We start from the raw sequence: 25,754 nt of genomic DNA on the forward strand, positions 1-25,754 counted from the left end.
AGATGTAATAAGACAGCAAGACACAGAACTTAGGAGACAGAAAGAAGACAGCACCTACACAGAACCTACAGACAGAAGAACTTCGCTGGAGAGAACATGGCAAAAGATCCTGGACTGAACCTGACTACAGAAATTGGCAAGAGAACCTGACTAGAACCTGGTGACTGAACCTGGCTGGAGAACCTGGACAGAACCTGGCTGGAGAACCTAGCAAGAGAACATGGACACAGAACCTGGCTGGAGATCTGAGCCAGAACTTCGCTGGAGATCCAGACCAGAACTTGGCAGGAGACCCTGACAAGAGAACCCGGCTATGATGATCAACTGAACGCTGCCTCCGTGTCACTCCTTCTTCGCCGACTCCGTCCACACCTTTGGGGACCCCTGGACCCGCTGGGGTTGGACCCCGGCAATATAGCATAGGCTATAGTAACAGACATTTATTTCCTCATAGTTACGGAGTCTCTCAAAGGAGAACTATAAGGATTTAAAGAAAAAATTGACACAGAGAATAAAAAGTGACCTGGCAGAGCTAAGAAATGGAAGAGAATAATAAAATGTCTCAGGTGAAAGCATGTAAGAAGTAAAGGGATGATGGTGGCAATTGTAGCAGTCAGTGTTCAGTTAGGAAAACTGAAATCAATGGAGATATACAGTATATTTAAAGCAGCGAGGGAAATAATGCAAGGGATTTGTTGTAATAAAGTGTTGAAAAACAAGTAGGAGATAGGGATGAAAGGCAGAACTGGAGTCCATGAGCCGCATTCACTGTTGACTCATCGCTGCCACTGAACAGAAGCCATCCCATTGCCATGGCTGGTCATACTGTTAATGTAAAAACGACTGAAACCTGTAAAGAATTTTTGTGAGTTTATTTGAGCCAAACCATCGACATATGCCAGGAAGCAGAACCTCAGAGAATTGAGATAATGCTCCAGAGAATGGCCGGTTATATCTGTATTTATACATTGCAATTAAGGAAAGGGACGTAGGTGGGTTACATGAAATCCATTGGTGATAGACTAGAGAGGCATGAGAAAGCAAAGGGGGGGGGGGGGGGACCTGGGATTGAATACTTAGGTGGGCACAGGAACAATTAATATGATAATGAAGGAATTTGTGGTATCTGTCCTGACTCCCAGTACCTTAGGTTGTGCCTCAAGGGGTCCAGAAAAAGGGAAGTTACAAGTTACCCAGACATTTCAAAGGGTATGTTATCATAGATGCAAAAAGACAGATAGGCTCAGTTAAGGTAAAGGTTGACTTTGTCAGTGAAGATACCGGCCTAGGAGGTGACTACCCATCATAACTGCTTTTAGTTAAAGTTTAATTTCAGACCATCCTTTGTGGTTACTTTAGGTCTCTGAGTTTGCAAGATGGCCATGCAGGCCTTCTCTGAGCTTGTCAGGTTAGCATGTGGCCCCTTTCATCCACATGGGGATATAGACCTCCTGTCAGGCACACAAGGCAATGTCTTGCATCTGCCAGAATGGGGTATGGGCTCATTGCCACCCCCCTCCAAAGCCAGGTACCCCAAAGGACATCACCTTCAGAGAACAAGTGAACTGGGGGATAATCTGTCAAAAGCAGACAGAGTTGATGTTCTGACTGCAAATTGTACCTGGAGCTGGACAGGAAATAATAAAAAGCTTCATTCACTTATCAGTAGTTTACAATATTAGCCAAGCAGAATGGGTTCATTCTTGTTATCCAGACCCAGAGGGTTCACCTTCAAAGAGAAAAACCCTTCTTCATTGTGAATTAAAATTGAGCCCAAACCTCTTGCAGTCCTCTACACATGTTCACTTTCCACCTTTGCCCATGTAGTGTTCTCCACTTAAATGCCCATCTCTCTTCCTATGTTCTCCAGGTTCCCATCCCAAATAATGGAAGCATTGGGCACCCCAAAAGTCACCACCTCTGTAGCGCTTTCCCAGGTGCAGCCGGCTCAGAGGGATTTCTCTCCTCTGTATTCCCTGAGCATTTAGTCTTTACCTCAGCTCTAACCCATCATATTCCACCTTGAATTATGGTAATCACAGTGTACGTCTGGTATCCCATGAGGTTAAGGTTCTGGAAGACAGTAGCTGGACCTTGTCCACCTTTGCATCACTCAGCACCCAGAAAAGAAGAATCGATGCTCAATTGATGTCTGATGCATTGAATTGAAGAGAATTGAATTGGAACACTTGGGGTCTATTTTATAATTCTGTAAATTCCTCAGTTCCAGCTACTATTATTTGTTGAAAACTGGGAGGTTTCTGTGCACTTATAGCCATGAACTGGAAGACCATCTGAGAAGAGAACTTAAGACTTAGGAAGGACAGTGCTCAGAGGTGCTTTGGTTCCACCATTTTCACAGCTACTCACCTTTCAGTTTGCCTTCACAAACTCCTGCCAGTATTGAACAGTTGCTTTGGCAAGTTGAAGAATGTTATTGTGTCCCTACTGTTCTGTCTTCTTTCCACTCCTCACCCCTTAAAAGGGAGCCCGAGGAGGCAGTTGTGGAACAATGATGATAATAATAATAATTAATAATAATAATGGCCAATGCTTCCATGGAATTGTATTCAAACCAGGCACAGTTCTGAGTGCTTAACTCATGAATCCTCTCTATGGGGTAGGCACTATTGATATCCCATTATAGCTCAAGATACCAAGTCACACAGCTAGCAGGGAGTAGAGCCAGGACTCTGACCCTGAAGTTAGAGATGGGGTTCGAATCTCAGCTTGTTACTTACTAATTTGAGACCCTCCACAAGTTACTTAATGCTGAGCCTTGATTTCCTCACTTGTAAAATGGAGATAAGTTTCCTCTTTGAGATATATAGAGATTAAATGAGATAACATATCTGAAAGCCCTGGTGTCTAGTAGGTGACTAAAAATAGTTATTTTAGAAAGGGCAAAATAGCACATTAGTAATATTAACTTCATAGCAATTAAGGCAGGGCCAAGGAAAATGTGTTTTCATATTAGAAGAATGTCTCCCAAGTTCATTCTTTTATGTCATGTTGTGAAGGTAGTTTGATTCCAATGTGGAAAAATTCTCTATCGGGAGTTCATAAGACAAAACCACATTTGATATGTAACACAGAGACTGAGTGTTCTTCCCATCAAATGAGGCCCTTCCAGCATATGGTATTTTTGCGAATCAGATTACTGCACATTGGGGTATCATAAAAGATAGAACAGGCTGACACAAATTGGAAAAGAAAATAGATCACACTGAAGCCATCCCAAATGGGCTCATGTATTTTAATCATTCTGTATTAGCTTGCTACATCTTCAAATATTTTATTTTCAAATCAAGTCACAGCTGTGTGTACTTTAGGCTGTGGCCGTCATAAACAAATATGAAGAGAAGCAGAGTTAAAACAGATGAGTACCAATGGTTATCCATTAGTCTGATATAACTGAACACAAATGACCATTAAGAGACTTGCAAAAAAAAATCTGAGAAATAGAACTTCAAGTATGAGCTTCTGCATAACTGAACGACAGCTTTGCTGGTGCCTGTTGTCTAGTTTGGTCAAGGTTATAATGTTTTGGGGAAGCCAGTCCTCCCCCTCCCAAGTGACTCCATTGATAAGTAAAGATAGAAGATTCCAGAATACAGAGAGCCAGATTTCTATGAAGTATATCCAAAGATTGTAAAGTAAGTACCCACCTCTTCTACAGTAGAATTGGAGATGCATTACCATGGAAGCTCACCCCTCACCACCACCACCATTGACTGGTTTCAGTTTTTTGGCAGAGAAAGGATTACCATCTTTACTGTCCTCTCATCCCTACTCCCTTCTTTTTCAATTCCTCATCTCTCTTTAAACACCTGGAGTTCTCCCATGCTTGGGTCTAAAAACCAGTTTAGTGTCTTAAATATCAATCAATTCCATAAATGACAAATTTGGTAAAGTGCATTTACCTAACATAAGGGATGCCATATCTAATCACTTGGTACTAGGGCAACTGGGGAGACCACGTTTGAGAAGTACACCCAGAGGACGACTGCTCACACTCAGACGTCATGCTGTGACGTGGTGTCCACAGTGGAGACAGTGTGGAGCTGTACATTCTTTAACACTCAGCTCACTGGCTGCTTCATTTTCTGATTATAACAACTGTTTGCTTAGATCAGAAAAATCTGAGCTAGTAATTCCACTGAGACACAGGTCAAGAGGTAAAAGCCAGCTGGGTTGCGGGGAGAGCCATTCCTCTTCGTCACTGGAACTGGGGGATCCGTCCAGGTTAACTGCGGAGTTTTTCCAGAACAGCACGAACTTCCTCTGGGTGATAGTTCCAAGGGCCAGGCTTACCCTGCAGGAGAAATAGATCAGCATTCCCAGATTTCTGACTTGCAGGAGATCTGGTCTGATGACATCCATGTGGGAGTCATCAGGATGGTATTGTCAGTGGCAGATGCAACCCTAAGGTGTGCGAGATCATGCATGGAGTGTGTGTGGAGCGGCCCCACCATTTAGGACAGGACAGAAGTAGGAGGAAAACCAGAGTGGGATAAAGTGAATAGTTTCAAAAGGAGAAATGGGTCTATACAAACACACTTTTCTTCCATAATCATACCTTCAGACTGGCCTTATCTTCTCCACTCCCCATGTCAAGTTCTGTTCATTCTACGTCAGAACCACCTCTGCCTCTCCAATCCCAATGCTTAATTCAGCCCTCTTCCTCTTCTACTCGGGCAGCTGTCTCACCTCCCGATTATGCCCTGCTCTCTCTGCACTCTATTCTTCACCCAATAGCCAGTGATCTTTCTAAAGTAAGGATCTGCTCATGTCTCTCCCCTGCTCAAAACTTCTCAATGGCTCTCCTTTGCCCTAAAATGAAGGCCAAACTCCTTGGTCCAGAATGGGACCCCTGTAACCTAAGTGCCCTCAGTTCTCCATTCACACCCTGCCCTAGCACGCCTCAGTGCCTTTGCCCACCCTCTTCTCAATATCTGCAATGACTTTCACTCACCATGCTCACATGGCTCGCTCCTTATCTCTTAGCCAAGCAAGTGTAACCTCCTTGGAAAAACTCGCCCTTCCCCAGGGGTTGGAAAACTGTCAGAGCTAAATCTGTCCTGATGCCTCCATACCCCTTCGTTTACATTTTGTCTGTGCCATTTTTGTGTTACACCAGGGAACTGAATTGTGGAGACAGGTACTGTCTCCTGCCCTTCAGCAAAGGTTTGCGGACTCCTGCCCTGGAGTCTCACAGCCCTTGGGATACTGTGACACTCTATTTGGATCTTCCTTATCCCCTAGTGGTCGGCAAACTGCAGCTCGCGAGCCACATGTGGCTCTTTGGCCCCTTGAGTGTGGCTCTTCCTAAGCCTTAGGAGTACCCTAATTAAGTTAATAACAATGTACCTACCTATATAGTTTAAGTTTAAAAAATTTGGCTCTCAAAAGAAATTTCAATCGTTGTACTGTTGATATTTGGCTCTGTGGACTGAGTTTGCCGACCACTGCCCTAGACTGTGAGCACAAGGAAGGTTTGGGCCATTTTAAATTCATTTGTGTGTGTGTGTGTGTTCTCAGTGTTTGCACAGGGCCTAACCTCAGGCTCTGACCCTCAGCACCCTAGAGATTCATCCACAAGTCGTTTCTTATTTCAATTGCACACATAGGCCAGCTCGCTCTGTGGGCAGAGGAGTATCCACATGGCTGGGCTTCCTGTGCTCTCCAAGGCTGCAAATGCCTTCAGCAGCTACCAAACTTGGTTTCCGACCTCTCAGAGGAGGCCAGCAGGGCCCAGGGGTCACAGGCTGTGCTTATGTCCCTCCCTGGTCAGACTGGGAACCTAGAGAGGAACACAGTCCTTCCAGAAAGGAAGCCTGGACTCAATCCCTGTCTTGAATCTCTGCTTCAGCATTTCCAGCTCTGAACTTCAGGGTTTGTGTTCTTCCCACTTCCTTCAGCCCCTCCAGGTTTAGGCCTGCCTCAGAGATTGGCTGCTTCAGACCCTCCCACTTTATCTCTCAGCTTTAAACTAAACTGGGCTGGGCCAGTCTTCTGGGTTCAGAAGGCTGCCAGGAGGCTCCAGTTCCAGTCTAAATGCTAGGAACTTCCCTAGCCAAACTCCTTGGTCCAGAATGGGACCCCTGGGACCCCATAATTTTGTCCCTTGAGACATGGGAGCCAACATCCCCATTTTGCAGAAGAAAACAGTGAAGCTCCAAGAAAAGAAAGGATTTGCCCTTGGTTACATGGCTGGTAAATGGCTGGGCAGCTATCTGAATCCAGGTCTGCCTGATGTGAAGCCTCTTCTTGCCCTTTGCCCTTCCTGGGCCCCTGCCCTGGGGTGGGGGTGGGAGTGGTCACCACCTTGTAGAGGATCCTGCCCTCCTGGAGCACGTAGAGCCTGTCGGGCAACGCCGCGTAGAGCTGGCTGCTCTGGTTCTTCATTGTGTCCACCACCACAGGGCACCGGGGGCTCCTGTCCAGCAGCAGGTGGGCTGCCTGGAGGCGGTCCTGGAGGTTCCGGTGATTCTTGATGACCACGTTGTTCTTAAAAGCCCAGCCATCTACAAGAGAAAGGCCAAGCAGTGGACCCCATGGGCATGGTATACACTTCCTTTAGACTAAATAGCCCCCACTTTTAACTGGGGGGGTCCCAGATTGAGGACCCTTGGCCATGATTTGGCCCAGTTTCCTATTTTGGGTAAATTCATAAGATCAATAGGGAGTTAGTGGTTGATCCAGAACTAAAGCCTGTGGCTCCTGACATCCAGATCTGGGCTCTTCAATGTGTGACAATCCAACAGACTAGTGCTTCTCACACTCTAATGTGATAATGAATCACTCAGGCATCTCGTTAAAGGAGGATTCTGATTCAGTCTGTCTAGGGTGGCCCTGAGCCTAGCTAGCTCCCAGGATGCCAAGGCTGCCGGTGCCTGGACCACACTTAGGCCAGGATCTAGAGCAGTATTTCTCTAAGTGTGAGCTGTCCAGGCCAGCAGCATCTGCATCTCCTGGGAGTTTGTTAGCCATGCAAATTCTTGGGCCCCAACATAGACTGACCAAGAATGGGTCAACAATCAGTTTTAACAGCCTTCCAGTTGATTCTAACACATGCCAGAATTTGAGAACTACTGCTCTAGAGTCTAGAATTTTCCTCTTCTAATTATTCTCCACCAGAGTTCTTTCCAAAAACCGCAAATCTGACTATGTCACTCTCCTGCTTAGATCTTTCAGGGCTCCCTATCACCTGCAGGATAAGCCCCAAGCTCCTCAGGGTGGTCTACCAGGTCCTTAGTGACCTGGCCCATCTCTCCGGTCTTCTTCCAGCTTTTTGCTCCAGCCAGTGTACTAGTTGGGGATCCTCAACCCACTCACACCCAAGCTGTCTCTCACTTCTGCCTTTTTCATCACAGCTCCTGCCTCTAGCTGGACTTTCTCTTCTTGTTTGGATACTGTGACTTCCGCTGCTGCAGCTGATGTGTTAGCTCTCTAACAACCTTATAATAAGCCACTCAGGGTGAGCTTAGGGCCAAGTAAAGCTCCTAGCCTGGAAATGACCTCCTGGTCTTACTACCTTCTAACTCGTCATCCAGAAATCTCTGAGAATGATTCCCAACACAAAATTTGATCGTATTTTTTTCTGATTAAACACCAATTATGAGACCAACTCCTTAGCATAACATTCAATGATCCCTGTCATCTCTCCCCACCTATATTTCCAATCATGGCTGCTAGTCCTTTCACATCTAGCTGGAGTGGACTCCTCAAATGATGCTGATACCCCTTTGCCCTTTCTCCTTACCATCTCTTCCATGTTTGAAATCCTACCTGTCCTTTTAAGGCTCAACTGTACACAGGGCTGCTCAATGTTGGCACTATTGACATTTCAGGCTAGATAATTCTTTGTTGGGGGGGGGGGGGGCATCCAGTGTGTTGTAGGATTTTGAACCGCAACCTCACCACCACTTCAATTTGTGACAACCAAAAATGTCTTCATATATTGCCAAATGACCCCTGGAAGACAAAATTCCCCTTGGTTGAGAACATCATCTCCAGGAAGGTTTCCCTGATACACTAAGTTGTGTGATACTGGGCAAGTTTTGTAAAACTCTAAATTTTCAGTTTTCTTATCTGTAAAATGGGTTAATAGGACCTACTAATTAATAGAACCTATTAAGTAGAGGACTGTGAGGCTTAAAACCCAGCCCCTTCCAAACCAAACCATTTAAAGCTACTTAAGTTAAATGGAAGACTTTCAATTGGCCTCATTTGCCAGGGTGCCCTTCTGCCTGCTCACACGAGGTGGCACTTATTAGCTAATGGACCCACAGGTTGAAAAAGTAACCATAAATTGCTATGTCCCCTTCTACTTGCCCCATTTTTGAAGAGCCTGGAACCCAGACAATGTGGGCATGGGTTCCTTTGGAAGCCACATGGCCTGTGTTTACAATAATAGTTACCTCCCAGGGTAATATAAGTTGCTTAAGTCCATCAGCAGAATTTGCTTCACCTCCTCAGTGTTTCAAAGTCCTCTGCTCAGTACCCTCACCCCAAGAAAAACCAGTATTTAAAGTATTTATTACATGCCCCATGACATCAAAACTTTTTAGATGACAACAGCACCACGTTCGGGCAATTTAGTCGATGGAGCTTCACAGCAGCCTCCTGTGGAGGCCAAACAGAGCTGCTCCCCATCCTGCAGCTGAGAGCATGGACGCCCAGACAGGAGCGCTGACTTGCCTCCCAACTTCAGCTGTGAGTTCCTTAGAGGCAAGAACTGTGTGTATCTCTATAGCCCCAGGCCCAGCACAGGGCTGGGCACATGGCAGGCACATGTTAAATATTGCTGACTGAGTGATTCTGTGGGATCAGTGTTGTCATCCCATTTTAGTGGCGCAGAAGCTGGCATGGAAGGTACGCTGGCACAGGTTGTGTGGCCAGCACGCGATGCAGCCAGGACTCAGGTTCAGGCCCGAAACTCCAGTCTGCTCCTCCCACCACATCACCTATTTTCCCATAATTTACCTGGACAAACGTGGTATCTGTGAAAATGGAAACTGACTGATTTGGGCCACAGATCCCAGACCTCCTGGGATCGGTGGACTCTGGCTCTGTGCACTTCAGTTGTGGGGTTCAGGCCATGCCCACTTCTGTCTGAGTGACAGAAACAAGTACCCTGGGGAAGGAGGTGGGGAGGAGAAAGAAATGCCCCAACTAGGAGTGGCAGAGCACAGGGGCAAGAAATCAGGTCTGTGTCAGGATAGGGACAGGAAGCTTTTCCTCAGCGGATGAGGTGGGCAGCCCTGGGCTATGGAAAGGGTTAAATCGGCTAGGTCTGATTCAAGGAGAAATGAGTGAGGAGACAGATACCAGGACCAGAAACAGTTTCTGTGATGGTTTGACCACCCTTGTCCCAGTTTGCAACTTCTTTTTAGAGATTAAAGCTGGATCCTCTAGGACCCTACTAATCCAACTGTGGTCCCTGAAGCAGCAATCTCAGGATCACCTGGGGAGGCCCTGGCCTGGTGGCTCAGCTGGAATCTGCATCCTAGTGAGATCCTAGGTGGCTTAAGTGTAAACATTAAAGTTTGAGAAGTGCTGGCCCAAGACAGTTAAATCAGCCTGGGCCGAGCTTCAGCTGTCAGCTGTGAGGACACCAAAGCAGCATCTCCGTTCAGCCGTGGAGGCCAGACAATGTGGGCACCCACCTTTTCCTTCTTTACTGTTTCAATTTTATTACAGACATTTTAAAATATACATAAAAGCTGAGAGAAGAATATAGTAAAACCTCTAACTACCTATTACCCTATGCTAATATTTTAAGTTTCCCCAAAGTCTTAATGAGGACAGGAGTTGCCAGTTAAATGAATAAGTTGAAAGCAATTTTCAAACCTTTGGGTACATATAAATCAAGATGCAATGGGCCTGGGTTAGGGCCCAGGAATATGCATTTTCAACAAGCAACCCAGGTGGCACTGACACTAGGGATCCTGGGACTGCACTGGAGAAAGCACTGCTGAATCAACTTTGCTGATAATTAATTAATAGCAGTCTCTACACTTACAACACATGTTGGAGCCAGCAAGGCCAATTCTGGCCTAAACCACTCACTTCACTCATTCACCCACCTTTTACTGAGCTCTAGCTCTGGGACATGGAGTCTGCCTGGTGCTGGCTGACAAAAACAAATATTGTGGGAAGAAAGGTGAATAAATAACACTCATTCCCCGTGGCCACTCAAACCTCTTGCCTTCTTCAATCTCTGGGTTTGACAGTTGGGCCAACGTCATAGGTTTGACCCCCCATAAAAAGCAGGAAAGATAGAAGAGTATGTGACCATTTTGTAAACTTTGTGGGGCTTAGACCAATATATAGAAGTTTCAGGGAAGGATATATCTGCCCATTGCAAGAAAGGGCTTTCTCGCAAATGGAGCTGTCCAGTAAAGGAAGATTTCCCATCCTATCTAATAAAGAGGGAATATGCTAATTGGCCCTCACACTGTCGCAACAATGGCAGCACCCACGGCCAATAAGGAGCTTGTTAAAAATGCACATTCTGAGCCCCCACGGGGATCTGACTCAGACTCTGCCTCCTGGGTGCTCCTGATGGTCACTAAAGTTTGGGAACCACTGATGGAGATGAACCACGATGTCCCTTTGAGCTCAGAAGGGCTTGGGATGGATTTCACAAGTTAAATAGCAGTCATTTCACTTGTGACATTTCAGCTCTAAATTCCTTGTAATTGTGCTCATATTAGCTCCTCTCTCTTGATTTCCCTACTTATCCATTCAGAATGTTAGATGCTCCCCCAGCTAGACCCTGTCACTCCAGGTTTTCTGCTCTGTGTGCCTAGTTGAAAGCACAGACTGAAGTTAGCAAGTGGTGGGTAAACCTAGCAGGGACTGGGAGATGGTGGGTGAACAGCAACTCTTTCCCTCTCCTCCTATACCTCTCCCCACCCCCAACATTGGTAGAAGAGAAGCAAGTAAAGAGAGGGCAGGAGGAGGTAGAGGCAGGGAATCTTTGTGTACCTGATGCATGTGCTTCTTCAATGTAAATGACGAGAAAATCTGCTATGGCGCTAAAGTCTTCAATAAGTCTCTTGAATTGGTCAAATTTGAAAAGAAATGAAGGTCAGGTACAACTTCCAAAATTCAGCACCAGTGGCCTGTTGCCTGAAACAGAAATGGAACCATCTCCAACCAATCATTTACACACAGCATTTATTTTACAAGCACCATCTTTGCTTCCGCTTCAGTCCCGTTATCTTTATTTCCCCCTCTCAGATGGAGCAAGGGCACAGTGAGGAGCAGAAGCTTAGAGAGCATGACTAAGCAGAATCTGGAGCCAGTTTACTCCTCTATAAAATGAGGATTTTTATCAGGCAGTCTGAGTGGGCCAACACAGTTGCTGGGTGAGGATGAAAAGAATGATGAGTCCCTTTGAATGCACTTTACAAGGCAAGCATACATCCATTCTCTCATGGGATGTGATTGGTATACTACAAGGCAGACATTTTATAGACAAACTGGAGGCCCAGGGCGCAATTGAAATCGTGCGAGGAGGCACCCTGTGGGAGTCAGGTCAGACCCGTGCTGCGGGCAGCTGGGACCTGCACCTGACTTCCGCCCCAGGTCCCCATTCCCCTCCCTGTGTCCGCTCCAGGGCTGCCCAAGCCAGCACGGCAGCTCGGCCAGCCCCAGGCCTCCCTGGCCCTGTACCTGTGTCCGCTCCGGGCCACCAGAGCCACTACTCTGGCTTGGGAAGGCCTCCCTGTGTCTGTCTCCGTCTCTGCTCCCGACCTCACCTGCGCGCACAACCTCCTCCTGTCTGATTGTGATCTGTTACGATGTCCCAGCCTGATTTGCATATTACCTCTTTATGTGTATAGGTTGAGGTTTTTTTTGTTTTTATTTTTTTTTAAATATATTTTATTGATTTTTTACAGAGAGGAAGGGAGAGAGATAGAGAGTTAGAAACATCGATGAGAGAGAAACATCGATCAGCTGCCTCCCGCACATCTCCCACTGGGGATGTGCCCGCAACCCAGGTACATGCCCTTGACCGGAATCGAACCTGGGACCTCTCAGTCCACAGACCGACGCTCTATCCACTGAGCCAAACCGGTTTCAGCTATAGGTTGAGTTTTATATGCCTGTCTCATGTCAGTAGGTCAGCAGTGGAATTAAATTAACACTGTCTCTTAGACTCTCAATTCAATGTTCTTTCCATTCAAGGCATCTGTTTTCTAACCCACAAATATACACAGTAATAATACATAGTAATAATAGGATTGTTATGAGAATTAAAGAAGTTAATACAGATAAGGGCTTAAAATAGTGCCTGGCCCATAGTAGGTGCTCAATAAATGTAAGCTGTTATTAGATATTATGTTCTCCCTGAGCCAAGATGTGGGGGAGGCAGTGAAAGGAACTCCAGGAAGGGCAGTGAAGGGTGGGAGCAGAGCCAGCTACATAATTTACTGGGTCCAGTGCAAAATGAAAACTCAGGGCCCCTAGTTCAAAAAGTGAGGGGAAAAAATGTCATCTATACTAATAAAAGGGTAATATGCTAATTAGACTGGGAGACCTTCAGGGAGACCTTCTAGATGTCCTTCTGGACAAAGCCATGATGGTGGGGCCAGGCAGAGGCGGTTAGGGGCGAACAGGCCACTGGGGGGGGGGGGGTGGGGGTGGCAGTGGGGGCAAGCAGGCCAGCAGTGGGGGCAGTTGGGGGCAAGCTGGCCGGCAGGGGGGGCAGTTGGGGGCAATCAGGCAGAGTGGTTAGGGGCAATCACGCAGGCAGGTGAGTGGTTAGGAGCCAGCAGTCCCAGAGTGCAAGAGGGATGTCCAACTGCCTAAAACCGGCAGTCGGACATCTCCCAAGGGGTCCCAGATTGGAGAGGGTGCAGGCTGGGCTGAGGGACAACTCTTTCCCCTCCCCCACCCCCACCCCGTGCACGAATTTCGTGCACCAGGCCACTATTTTAGTATATTAAGATATAAAGATTTTCTTAGCTTCTGTGGTCTCTGTCTTGCCCTGGTCTGGTACTTTTTTTATATATAACAAAGGTGGAAATTTATTGAAGAACAAGAACAGATTCCCACGTAGGGAAGGGGAATCTCACAGCACAAACTCCCACGTGGGGAGGGGGAAAGAGTCCCGCGGACTTCCTGTTTCCAGGGTTTATAAAGGCTGCAAGTCCCAGTGCCTTGATCCCTTCTGATTGGTCATTATTCCCTTAGACTGGTTACTATAGTAACTCCAGAGCTCAAAGGTGAGGTTTTCCTCCCCTCCTCCCTTATTGTTTACCTATTCCCTTTGGGCTTTCTCCTTCTCCCTTTGAATGAGGGGTTTCCTTACCTTTATTTTGTAAATATAGACCTTCTGCTGTTCCCAGCTCCCTCATTCTATGGAAATGCACCTGTTGCAGCTTTCCAGCCCTGTGCTTCTTCCACGGTCCCCTTAATTGCTAAAATTTCTAAAATGTCCTTAAACCTGTCTTTTTCACCCCTAGAAATTCCCATTTCAGTACATTGTGCCAATCGTTGTTCTTCATACATATTCTGTCGGCGACGCCGGCTTCTTTCGGCTTCAGCGGTGCGCAGTGCCAGTCGTTGTTCCTCAGACATGTTCTGTTGACGACGTTGCTTTCTTTCGGCTGCAGAGATACGCTCTGCCAATCGTTGTTCCTCAGACATGTTCTGTCGACGACGCCGGCTTCTTTCGGCTTCGCAGGTACGTTGTGCCAATAGCTGTTCTGCAGACATAGTCTGTCGACGACGTTGCTTTCTTTCGGCTTCAGAGATTCTTTCTGCCAAGAGTTGTTCCTCAGACATGTTCTGTCGACGACGTTGCTTTCTTTGGGCTGCAGAGATGCGCTGTGCCAGTCGCTGTTCTTCAGACATGTTCTGTCGACGCCGCCGGCTTCTCTCGGCTTCGGCGGTGCGTAGTGCCAATAGCTGTTCTGCAGACATGTTCTGTCGCTGACGTTGCTTTCTTACGGCTTCGGAGATTCGTTCTGCCAGTCGTTGTTCTTCAGACATGTTCTGTCGACGACGTTGCTTTCTTTCGGCTGCAGAGATGCGTTGTGCCAGTCGCTGTTCTTCGGAGATGTTCTGTCGACGCCGCCGGCTTCTCTCGGCTTCAGCGGTGCGCAGTGCCAACAGTTGTTCCTCAGACATGTTCTGTCGACGACGTTGCTTTCTTTCTGCTTCAGAGATACGTTGTGCCAATCGTTGTTCTTCAGACAGGGTCTGTCCCCGACGCCGGCTTCTTTCCGCATGGTCATCAGCAATTAGCCTGACAAGAGGCCTCTTGGTACCGTCGCTGTCCTGGGCCCCACTGCTGCTATTCGCCGCGGCGGATGCAGAGAGCTGCCCAGCAACAGCAGCATGGGCAGCGACGGGCACTGGCGCTGAGACTGGCTGCTGGCTCACAGAAGCCGTGGTGGTTGTATCCACTGAATTACCATCTTCAACTGCAGAATCCTCGGTGACATCACTGGTTTTCTGCCATGGCTCCAGCTCCTCCTCCTCACATTCCAGAAACTGGTCGATTGGCTCCAGCTCCTCCTCCTCGCATTCCAGAAACAGGTCGATGTCCGCCATGCTCCCGCGGTCTTCGCCGTCCCCGCCGCCGCCGGTAGTCCGACCCAGAGAAGGCGCCATCGCCTTAAAGGGACCTGCACTCTGCGCCGGGAGAAGCGGGTGGGAGCAGGGGAGAGGAAGGTGGTCCGACTCGGAGAAGGCGCCGTCGCCTTAAAAGGACCTGCACTCTGAGCCGGGAGAAGGGGGTGGGAGCAGGGGCGGGGCGGTGGTCTGACCCCCGAGAAGGCGCTGTCGCCTTAAAGGGACCTGCGCTCGCCCCGGGAGAAGGGGGTGGGAGCAGAGGAAGTGACGGTGGTCTCACTCGGAGAAGGCGCTGTTGCCAAGGCTTAACTTGCAGTGGTTCTCAACCTTCCTAATGCCGGGACCCTTTAATACAGTTCCTCATGTTGTGGTGACCCCCAACCATAAAATTATTTTCGTTGCTACTTTATAACTGTAATTTTGCTACTGTTATGAATCGTAATGTAAATATCTGATATGCAGGATGTATTTTCATTGTTCGCGACCCACAGGTTGAGAACCGCTGGAAGCCTTAAAGGGACCTGCACTCCGCGCTGGGAGAAGGGGGTGGGAGCAGGGGAGAGGAAGGTGGTCTGACCCAGAGCAGGCGCCCTTTCCTTAAAGGGACCTGCACTCGGTGCCGGGAGAAGGAGTTGGGAGAGGGGGTTTGGGGGAGACGGAGAAGAGGGAATCGTTGAAAGCTCGTCGCCCTGAGGGTGCGAGGAAACCTCCCTAGGGTTCGAGTGATCTGGGATGGATTTTTTTCCCCGAGGGGGCCGGGGGCGGGCAAGGGAGGGGGTAGGAGGGCCAAGGAATGCAGCTCTGTGTACTGGAGCTGGCGTGGGGGAGAGAGACGCCAACTTCCCCACCGACCCTCTCGCCCACCTGGCCTGATACTTTTTGTTGCTATTTAATGTTGCACTCCCCTGGGAACAGGGATATTCACAGAGTGGGTGCAGACTCTCACAGTCACCCAGGAGCCCCCAAATTCAGTGTGCATGAGAATGTGTGTGTCTGTGGCCACTGGCTATTGGCTTTCCTTTCCCTCCAGCCACCAGACGAATGCACGTATGCACCACATCCCAGCCAGGAACACAAATTTAGCCAGACATTTCTCCTTCCCAACCCAACCCACAGGAGATTACAAACTCTGTGCATCAACGTGCCAGATACCTTGATGCCAGGGGAGATGGGCAAGAGACTCCTCCTATCAAGGCACCCCAGTCACTTGCCAAATTGCACCATGATGCTGTCAGCCCTGAGTGGGGACGGCTGCCTCATGCCCTGCAATGAGACACTGTGGGATGCCCACACCTGACCTTGCCCAAGCCCAGGCCCAGGCCCACGCCCAGGCCCAGGCCCACGCCCAGGACCTGTGTGGGCCAGAAGGTGGCAGCAGTGACTGGGTGGGAACAGGAAGGAAGCTACAAGGGATGGGAGAGGAAGAGTGGGCCTTGGAGAGCAGGAAGGCTATGGGAGGTGGGATCCTACAGAAGCCAGGTTCCAGGTACCCAGGATATGTTCCATTGTTGCATCAGGTTACAAAATGCAAATTCAAAGATAAAACTATTAAGAATTTCAAGACAACTATAGCAAAGCATTAAACCCCAAGCACAGGGCACTTCTGAATGTGGGACCTCATGTGATTCACTGGTCCCATGAAGCCTGCCCTGGGCGGGTGCCTTCTATAACTGTCCAGCCTAGGTTGGGGTGAAGTCTAGGGAGCTGATAGCATCCTGTGGTTACTTATGGCCAGAGCTGACAGTGTTGAGCCCCTACTGTACACCTATTAGAACATGCAGGTCCTGCACTGGGGCATGGCCTGTGCGTGTCTGTAGCCCCCAGGCTACTCATTGCCCTTGAGGGCAGGGCCTGTTCCTCACTCCTCCTCACATCCCCCACAGGGAGCACACTTTCCTTCACCTACAAGCATTTATTCAGCACTTACATATACAAGGCTGTCTGTGATATGCCAGTGACTCTGCAGAGAGCAAGACCAGCAGGTCTCTGCCTGCATGCACTTGGAGGCCTGCTTCATGGGGAGACAGGCAAAATATAAGTAAAGGTATAAATGAAGTAATTTCAAGTTGTGGTAAATGTTACAAAAGGAGTGACATGCTTTAGACCAGGGGTCCTCAAACTACGGCCTGCGGGCCACATGCAAATACAAATATTGTACTTGTTTCCGTTTTGTTTTTTTACTTCAAAATAAGATACGTGCTGTGTGCCTAAAAATTTGTTCATTTTTTTTTAAAAACTATAGTCTGGCCCTCCAACGGTCTGAGGGACAGTGAACTGGCCCCCTGTTTAAAAAGTTAGAGGACCCCTGCTTTAGACAGTCAAGTCAAGAAAGGCCTCTGATGAGATGTCTGCCATTTAACTAAAGAAATGAAGATTAGGAATGAACCAGGGGGCTAAGGGAGGAGAAGCAGACAAAAGGACTCCAGGTAGAAAGGTCCTAGGAGGCACAGACAGAGGTTGGTGTGTTCAAGGACCTGTAAGGCCAATGTGACTGAAGCCAGGCTAGGGGAGGAATGAGAGTTGTGGATGGAGAGGTAGGTATGGGCCAGAGCAGGCAGGCTCTCCTACACTATAAGGAATCGGAATTTTATTCTAGGTGCAATAGGACTTCATGGAGATTCAAAGCAAGCATGGTGGATATTTGTTATAATTTTGGCTGCCCATCTCCTAATTGTCCTTCCTACTTGAAATTCCCTATTTTGTGTATTATTTATTGATGGGAGAGTGTGCTCAGCCTTGCTCTATGGAATACAGAGGGGCCAGGGCACAGTCAGTGACTCAGGTAGGGCTGATTGGACCCTCCCACATAGATCTTTGATTCTGGAATAATTGAGATAGTAGAATTCATCCACCGTCCAGTGGTAATGCCCATCAGGGATGGTGGAGTCCCACAGTGTTTATGGTTTCCCATGGCAACCACAATGATAGCAGCATCCAGGCCTGACCTTTGATGCTAAAATATAGTCCAGGCCTAGTGCTCCAGCTGTGGTTGATTCTGGGGATCTTACAATTTTCTAATACATTCCTTTGTATATGTATATGTGTGTGACTAAGAAAACCAGAGTGGCCCAGCTGGCGTGGCTCAGTAGTTGAGCATCTATGTATGAACCAGGAGGTAACGGTTCGACTCCTGGTCAGGACATTTGCCCAGTTGTGGGCTCAATCCCCAGTAGGGGGTGTGTAGGAGGCAGGCGATCAATGACTCTCTCATCATTGATGTTTCTATCGCTTTCTCCCTCTCTTCTTCTCTGAAATATATATATATATATGAAAGTGAGTTTCTGTTGCTTGTAAGCCAGCCTCCTGATGCTACAGTAGGGCTGTATAATGAAAAAATGATCAGGTTTATACAGAAGATCACTCTGGCCATTCTAAAAGGAAGGGACTGAGGTGATAATGGAAGCTGTAGAGAAACAGTTGGGAGCATGGGAGGAATCCACATGGGAGACCATGAGAGCATGGGCTAGTGTGTGGGCAGTAGAGAAGGAAAAACGAATTGACAGGACTTGCTGATGGATGGGGAGTAGAGGACATCTTACCTTGCTTGTGGTTTACTTGGTTAGTTATTTCTTCACCTACTTCTGCAAAGGATTTGAAGTAGCTTAGGAGGCACAGAAGAGGAGGGAAATGTGGAGCACATAAATAGGCTTTATGGTCCCTGCATTAATTATAACAGCTGATATTTGACTCTGAGTTTCCTAGTGGCCAAGTAAAAGGGGAAGGCATTGGTTATAGTCCTCATTTTTCAGTATGAGGAGAAAGCAGGCCGGTTTCTTTGGAGATACACGGTTCTCCTTGTCCCTGGCTCACAGATTTTTCTCTTAAGAGGCCCTAGAGCAGTGGTTCTCAACCTGTGGGTCGCGACCCCTTTGGGGGTCGAACGACCCTTTCACAGGGGTCGCCTAAGACCATCAGAAAACACATATATAATTACATATTGTTTTTGTGATTAATCACTATGCTTTAATTATGTTCAATTTATCACAATGAAATTGGGGGTCACCACAACATGAGGAACTGTATCAAAGGGTCGCGGCATGAGGAAGGTTGAGAACCACTGCCCTAGAGGGTGTTGCGTGGGCTCTGTCGCTGATTCTGGATTGCTCAACAAGCCCTTGCCCATGTGACAGGGTTGCTCGGGCCTCAGCAAGAGAAGCTCAGGGGCCCGTCATGGACAAGTGGCTGGCCATTGGCCTCTAATCCAAAAGACTTAAGGTCAGGACCAGAGTTAAATATTAGCTGTCTGGAATTTGTTTTTAATTGGAAAGAAAAAAGATTCAGCACCCACTGATTAGTACCTTAGAAGAAACAGAGCCATTTGTTTGTTTATAGTGTGGTGGGTGCAATGATCAGTATTGAGGGCAAAGTTTAAACTCAGTTCCCTGCTTTCCTGGTGATAGAAAGAGGAAGGATAGGTACAAGGGGGTGGCAGTGCTGAGGGCTGACACCCTGCCCATGTCCACAGGCCATGGTACAGAAAACACCTGTCAAGAACATAGGGCAAAAACTGTCAATCAAGTTATCTGTAAAAATGGGAAAACAGCTCTGTAGTAGTGCTGGACTCAAACCTACCATCCTAAACCCCCCACTCCCACCCCAGACCAGTAAATTAACCCTCATGCAGGGCTCTCTCCGCACAGAAAGTCCATTTATAATTACTAGATGACACTTCATAAATATGCTTAGAGAGGTTTTAAATGATATGAAACAAGGGCTGAAATAAATCGGTTTCAGATTAATTCCTAGGTACCTAGAAAGTAAATCATCAGGCTTGCCTTCCACCACAATACACAAGTTAATGTTTTGCTGTGTGTGTGTGTGTGTGTGTGTGTGTGTGTCCAAAGGCATGTGTTTGTCATATCTGTGCATGTACATGCAGAGGATAGGTGGTGGCTGAGAATTTTTCTGAGCCTCTGTTGTCTTACTCAATGAGAGAAAGTACACTGGCTGAAAGTCAGAAGGCACATGTTCTAGTTCTGGTTCTATTAGAACTAGCTGTGTGACTCTAAGCGAGTAATTTACCTCTCTGGGCCTTTGTATATGAAAAATGAAAGAGTTGTTTTAGGTTATCCATAAAGACTCTGCCAGACCTTCTATTCTGTGGCTCTAAAATGAGTTCAAAGTATGCAGCAGAGCTTTTTAGTGGCTTCATGGGTTTCCAAAACAGTTACAGGATGTCTTTCTAATAAGCAGACCTGATCATGTTAACTCCTTGCTTGAAAATCTTTCTAGAACTCACCAACACCCTCAGGATAAAGTCTGCTCTTTGGTAAGACACATTACCACCTTCCCCCAAGCCTTGATGGTATCTCCTTCACCCCTTCATGCCTTCCACACCCCACTTCTGCCAAATTGACCGATGCTCCTCCCCATCTCAGACCTCTGCTGCTCCCTCCTCTGTCCTTCTCTGCTCCCACCCACCCCAAGGCCTCACTGTCCCTAGACCAGTGGTCGGCAAACTCATTAGTCAACAGAGCCAAATATCAACAGTACAACAATTGAAATTTCTTTTGAGAGCCAAATTTTTTAAACTTAAACTATATAGGTAGGTACATTATTATTAACTTAATTAGGGTAAGCTAGCCTTTGCTAAAAACGTCCTCAATCTGATTGAGGTACGTTCGCTGAGGTCGACCCCTTCCAACTCTCCCATCCACACTTGTCTTGTATACTTGTTTTGTCTATCTCCTTTCGTTCGTCCTCTCTATATGTCCAAACCAGGGGTCTTCAAACTTTTTAAACAGGGGGCCAGTTCACTGTCCCTCAGACCATTGGAGGGCCGGACTATAGTTTAAAAAAAACTATGAACAAATTCCTATGCACACTGCACATATCTTATTTTGAAGTAAAAAAACAAAACGGGAACAAATACAATATTTGTATTTGCATGTGGCCCGCGGGCCGTAGTTTGAGGACCCTGGTCCAAACCATCTCAACATACCTTTCTCAATCCTCGACACTACATCTTCTTTCACTCCACAACGTTCCCTAAAATTAACTTAATAAACTTTACTTAAAGTTTTAAGTCAACTTCGTACTGTACGTGCGCGCCCGCACGTGGTATTCTGTGGAAGAGCCACACTCAAGGGGGCAAAAAGCTGCATGCGGCTTGTGAGCCGCAGTTTGCGGACCACTGCCCTAGACAATCAGCTCACCATCATCCTTTCCAGGAAGCCTTCCTCTGAATACCTCGCTACTGCTGGGAGCCGGTCCATCCTTGCTGTTTCAAGGGACCTGGCATATATGGCATACTGTTCTTAATATGTTTGCTCACCTTCTTGGCACTATGTGTTTTAACCAAGGTCACCTCTCTGCGAAAGGTTGTTTCCCCAGGTAGGGATTTTCCCCTGAAGTTAGGGAGGGAATAAAACCCCTTAACTAAGTGCCAGGCGGGTAATTAATCACTTTAACTACGAACAATCATGCTTAAGCTACATAATCTTTACTCCCTGGAATGGAGATAAGAAACGCCCTAACCTTTGGAATAGAGATTGATAGGATTGGAATCAACTGGTATAAATACAGATGTAACAAGACAACAGGACACAGAACCTAGAGACAGAACCTAGAAACAGAACATGGCAAAAGATCCTGGACAGAAACTGGCAACAGAACCTAGAGACAGAACCTAGCGAGAGAACCTGGCTGAAGAACCTAGAGACAGAACCTAGCGAGAGAACATGGCAAGAGAACCTGACTAGAACCTGGTGACTGAACCTGGCTGGAAAACCTGGACAGAACCTGGCTGGAGAACCTGGAGAACCTAGCAAGAGAACATGGACACAGAACCTGGCTGGAGATCCTGAACAGAACTTGGCTAGAGATCCTGGCTAGGCTGCTGATCAACTGAACGCTGTCTCCGTGTCAGTCCTTCTTCGCCGACTCTGTCCACACCTTTGGGGACCCCTGGACCTGTTGGGGTTGGACCCCAGCACGCTAACCCACCCCACATCCTCCAAAACCCTCTGGTTTCCTCCCCCACTACACCGTTTCCCTCTCTGGGCTATGAAGTCTACCAGACAGAGAGCAGTCGTGTTGCCCTCAACACTGATCACTGCACCGACCACACTATAAATAAACAAATAACCAGCACCTATTATTTCAGGGGCCTCTGGATCAATGTGTTGAAAGCCAACTTTATTTCATAGAGTTTTCTTTTGTCTTTTAGCCTCTTTCTCTCTTCTTTCTTCAGTCTCAGAGATAAATAAACAGCCTTCAAAATGTGAACTGTCCCACTAAAAGGAAACAATTAAAAGGGACAAGTAAATTCTGTGAACTAACCACGAGGCAAGGTGGCTTTCATGGAATTGATCACTAGATGATTGATATTCAGCACATCAGCCTGGTTCTGTCACAGAGCTTGGCACATAGTAGGTGCACAATAAAAGTTAGTTGTCACTATCATTACTCTTATTATCAGTGGCCACTTGATAAATATTTGTTGAATAAACAGAGGTCATTTGTGCACCTGTTTTAAAGTTATGAGCAAGAAAAAGAAAACAAAACTCTTGGCTTTCCTCTTGCTTACAACACTTCCCCTTTTCCATTCTCAGGTACAAAAATCTTATTCTTCAAAGCCTAGTTCCAAAGCCTCCTCCTCTAGGAAATCCTCCAAGCCCTGCAGGCAAAGTTAGCTCTACAGCCTCCTCCATCTCACAGAACTGTAAGCATTTGTATATTATGTCCATCTATTATTCTGTAGAACCGTAAACTCCTTGAGCGAAGGAGCAAGCTCTTACTTAACTCTGTGTCCCTGGCATCTAGCTGAGGGCCTGGCACATAGGAGGTGCTCATGAATGTTTGTTGGGGTGCAATAATAAAACGGGAAGAAGCAGCCCTGACTCTGGGTCTGACTCAGTCACTGGCTCTGTTACCTTTGCCTCTCAGTTTTCTCCATTTCCTTTCTAACACGAGAGGAATGGATTAAGTCAACATTTCCCCTGGGAACCATTGTGACGATAGGCATTTCCTCTGGTGGAGAGTGGGGATGGGGCGTGTGTGTGTGTGTGTGTGTGTGTGTGTGTGTGTGTGTTAGGAAAATTTATCAATGCTGTGCTAAAGTTTTTCCAAGTTTTGTTTGTTTGCTCTTAGGCTTTGGATCTCCTCAGAGCCTGTTATATGTTCATGCCCACTATGAATGTCCAAAAGAAGGGTATAGTGTGCAGGGTTTCCCAAACTACTTCAACCAGGGGACTCTATGTAATAACACATATTTGTGGGACTTGGGTTCTAAAGAACACTTTTAAAAACACTAGGTTAGCCAAACTACCTCAGGGATCTTCTCTACTCGGTCTGCTGTGTCTAGGCCCTGGGAATTCAAAGGTGACTCAGACACAGCCTTGTTGCAAGAAGAAAACACTTATGCTTAGGCAGCCCAAGGCTGGGTAGGAACGGTCAGTGACCGAGGAGAGTGCCGATGGAGAGCCATGAATCCAGAAGGGAGAGAGTGTCTGAGGCGGCTTCACAGATGGGGTGGCAAGAGAGGAGGGCCCTGAGGATGAGGGGGATTTGAACTGTCGGCAATGGAGTGGAAGAACCAACAACTTGAGCAAAGAGAGAAGAGGACAGCACCATGGCCGCACAAGGTCCAGCGGTTGTCTGCAGGCAGTGAACATAAAGGGGAGGTTGCTGGTGAAGTTGGGAGGAAAAGCTGGAGTCAGTCCAGGAAGGACCTTGAGCACAAAGCACAGCCCAGGGAGGACCTTGAGCATTCATCCCGAATGTGTGGGCGTTGGGGGAGGGTGCTGAAGTTTGGTGAGCTGGGATGTTGATGGGTCAGGAATGTGCTTGTGGAAAAGTATCTGGAATGAGGGGGAGGAGAAGTCCTGGTAGGAAGAGCAGCTGTGAGGACGAAAGGCAAAAACTGATTGGAGAGGGCTTTAAGAATCCAGATAGGTTGAGCTGGTTTGCCTGGAACAGACAGAGAGCACATGAGAGATCTTCAACAAATATTTACTGAGCAACAACCATGAGTCAGCAGCAGCCCTGGGGGCACAATAGTGGGTTAGAGCCATGGACTCCACCTGGACTCCAGCCATGGACTCCACTTGCAGACTAGTGAGGGAGACAGACATTAATCAAATATCCACACTATTATTACACTTGTCCTGGTTTGTAGTTATAAGAAAAATTTAGGATGCTAAGTATACAAGAAGGGGTAACCTAGTCTGGGGAAGTAGAGGTTGGCTTATTGCAGGAAGTGTCACTGAGCAGAAGTCTGAAGGATGCATCGGAGTTGACAGGGCATAGAGGAGGTGAAGTGCACCTTAGGCAGAATGACTGTATGGTAAGAGCAGTGCTGGGGGAGCTGAAGGCCAGTGTGGTTGGTTTGTGGTTTGAGTGCCCACAAAGAAAGGTGCTGATGCCACTCAGAAAAATAGAATCCAGGAAAAGTGCTGGTTCCTGGAAATAGGAAGTGGTCAAGAAGCAAAAAAAATGAGCAGCTGAAGTAGTAGAAGAAGAATTCAGGACTTTCCAACCCACCCCCACCCACCTTGAGCATCCCCATTCGAAGCACCTCTCAATCAAGCTAGATCAGCCTCCTGACCTTGCATGAAGTCCCAAATGTGACACCTCTCTCCTGAAAGGCGGACCACGGGGCAGTTTGGAGCTAGACTCCCTTCCTCAGTCTTGTCCTCCAGTCGTTGCCAACGGACCTTCAGGATGAACCAGAAATACTGGGTGCTGAAGAGGGTTGGAGCCCAGTTATCATAGGAGAAGTGCGGGTTCTTCCGGTTCATGGCCAAGATATGCTGCTTGACTCTCCCGGGACACAGTTTCAGTTGTACTTTGCCCAAAGTCACATGCAGGGCCACCTGCAGGAGTATCCAGAGCCTCTTCAGCCACAGCCCTGGCTGGGGCAGCCCCATCTCGTCACAGCCAGAGCTGGCTCTGAGGCTGATGGACAGAGACGCAGCGGCTGGGCCACAGTGGGCGGAGCTGAACCCAGGTGCAGGGTGGAAGTAGCCAACCCTGGCCAGGAGGAAGGTACCAGGACAGAAGGTGTTTGCCTTCCTGCCAATGGAATGGAAAATTCCCAACCAGGGGCTGCAAAGATCTGTTCTAATTATCATCATTCCTGATTCTTTGCCTCAACCTTTGAGAGATTCTTGGGCTGGAAGACTTCAGATCTTACATTCTCCCTCTGGTAAATGTTCAAGAACAAACCCTTCAAAAGATCACAGTTAAAGGGACTCTGTGGTCCTTTAGAAAGGCCTGTTGCAAGCAAGTACGTCCTAGTGTTAATTATGCTGTTAATAAAGTAAGTACTTCTTTTACTAATGAAAGATGTTTTCTTCTAGCTGGTGGTTGAGTGTTTCTGGAGGCAGAGGCATCCCTGGAGTATTTGGGTCTGGAAGCCGCCAGGCAGAGGCAGAGCTGGGGCCTTCCCTTAGCACTGGGGGCAGAGTACAAATACAGCTCTCTGATCTCAGTGGTGTGGTGGTTTAGAGTGGGGAAGAAACAAACAGAAAATTGCCACTCAGTTTTCAAAGTCTTTATAGCCTATTGTTTTGTCTTTAAAGATCTATGTAATTGGACTCGGAGATACAGAGAACAAACTATGGTTGCCAGTTGAGTGAAAAAGATTAAGAAATACAAATCGGCAGTTACAAAACAGTCATGGGGATGTCAAGTGCAACCTATTTAAGTTCTCCCTTACCCACACATGGCTTCAAACAATCTTAGCGCTTAACAGCAGGTACATTAAAAAAAGGAAGAGGTCTGTGTGTTGAGACTTGAAAAGAAAAAGATTAAAGTGGTACCACTGTCCAACCCGGGGCATCAGGCGGACTGTCGTGGGAGGAAAGGAACAAATGACCACACTTACTGGGGTGTTCGATCGCTCATTCTCAAACTCAGAGTGATGGACTCATCCACACCCTCGCTGGTTAATTACATTTTTATGGCCAAAAAGAATTGGGAGAAAAGGATTGCTGACTTTTATTTTCACAATCGTCCTTCGTTACGCTGTTTTTTATTTCAATAGGAAAGAGGTATAAACAAACAGAAAATACACTCCGCACTCTAGAGATCTCTCTGCGCCCCGCCAGAGCGAGGCGAGCAGAGGGGGGCCTTCTCGGCGCGCCCACCTCGTGCGTGTCTCTTTAAGAACCGGAGCCTCGCACGGGAAGCAGCGGGCGAAAGGAGCAGGTAGGTCG

The 25,754-nt window shown here is 47.4% G+C and overlaps 2 protein-coding genes across 2 annotated transcripts in view; one reads left to right on the plus strand and one right to left on the minus strand.

Moving 5' to 3' along the window:
• Positions 1-3,228: 3,228 nt before the first annotated feature.
• On the minus strand, positions 3,229-25,295 carry DIO1 (iodothyronine deiodinase 1). The gene is made up of 4 exons (XM_081085532.1): positions 24,143-25,295; positions 10,996-11,139; positions 6,328-6,527; positions 3,229-4,315 (listed from the first exon to the last, which is right to left on the minus strand). The coding sequence occupies exons 1-4, from the start codon at positions 24,669-24,671 to the stop codon at positions 4,247-4,249; spliced, it is 942 nt and encodes a 313-aa protein (XP_080941658.1). The 5' UTR covers positions 24,672-25,295; the 3' UTR covers positions 3,229-4,246.
• YIPF1 (Yip1 domain family member 1) overlaps positions 22,149-25,754 on the plus strand; it is a 31,110-nt gene continuing 27,504 nt past the window's right edge. The window contains exon 1 of the mRNA XM_081085533.1: positions 22,149-22,258. The gene's annotated coding sequence lies outside the window, so the exon portion shown is untranslated. The remainder of the gene's footprint in view (positions 22,259-25,754) is intronic.

Source organism: Myotis nattereri, assembly GCF_964212035.1.
Source record: "Myotis nattereri genome assembly, chromosome: 3".
NCBI lineage: Eukaryota > Metazoa > Chordata > Mammalia > Chiroptera > Vespertilionidae > Myotis > Myotis nattereri.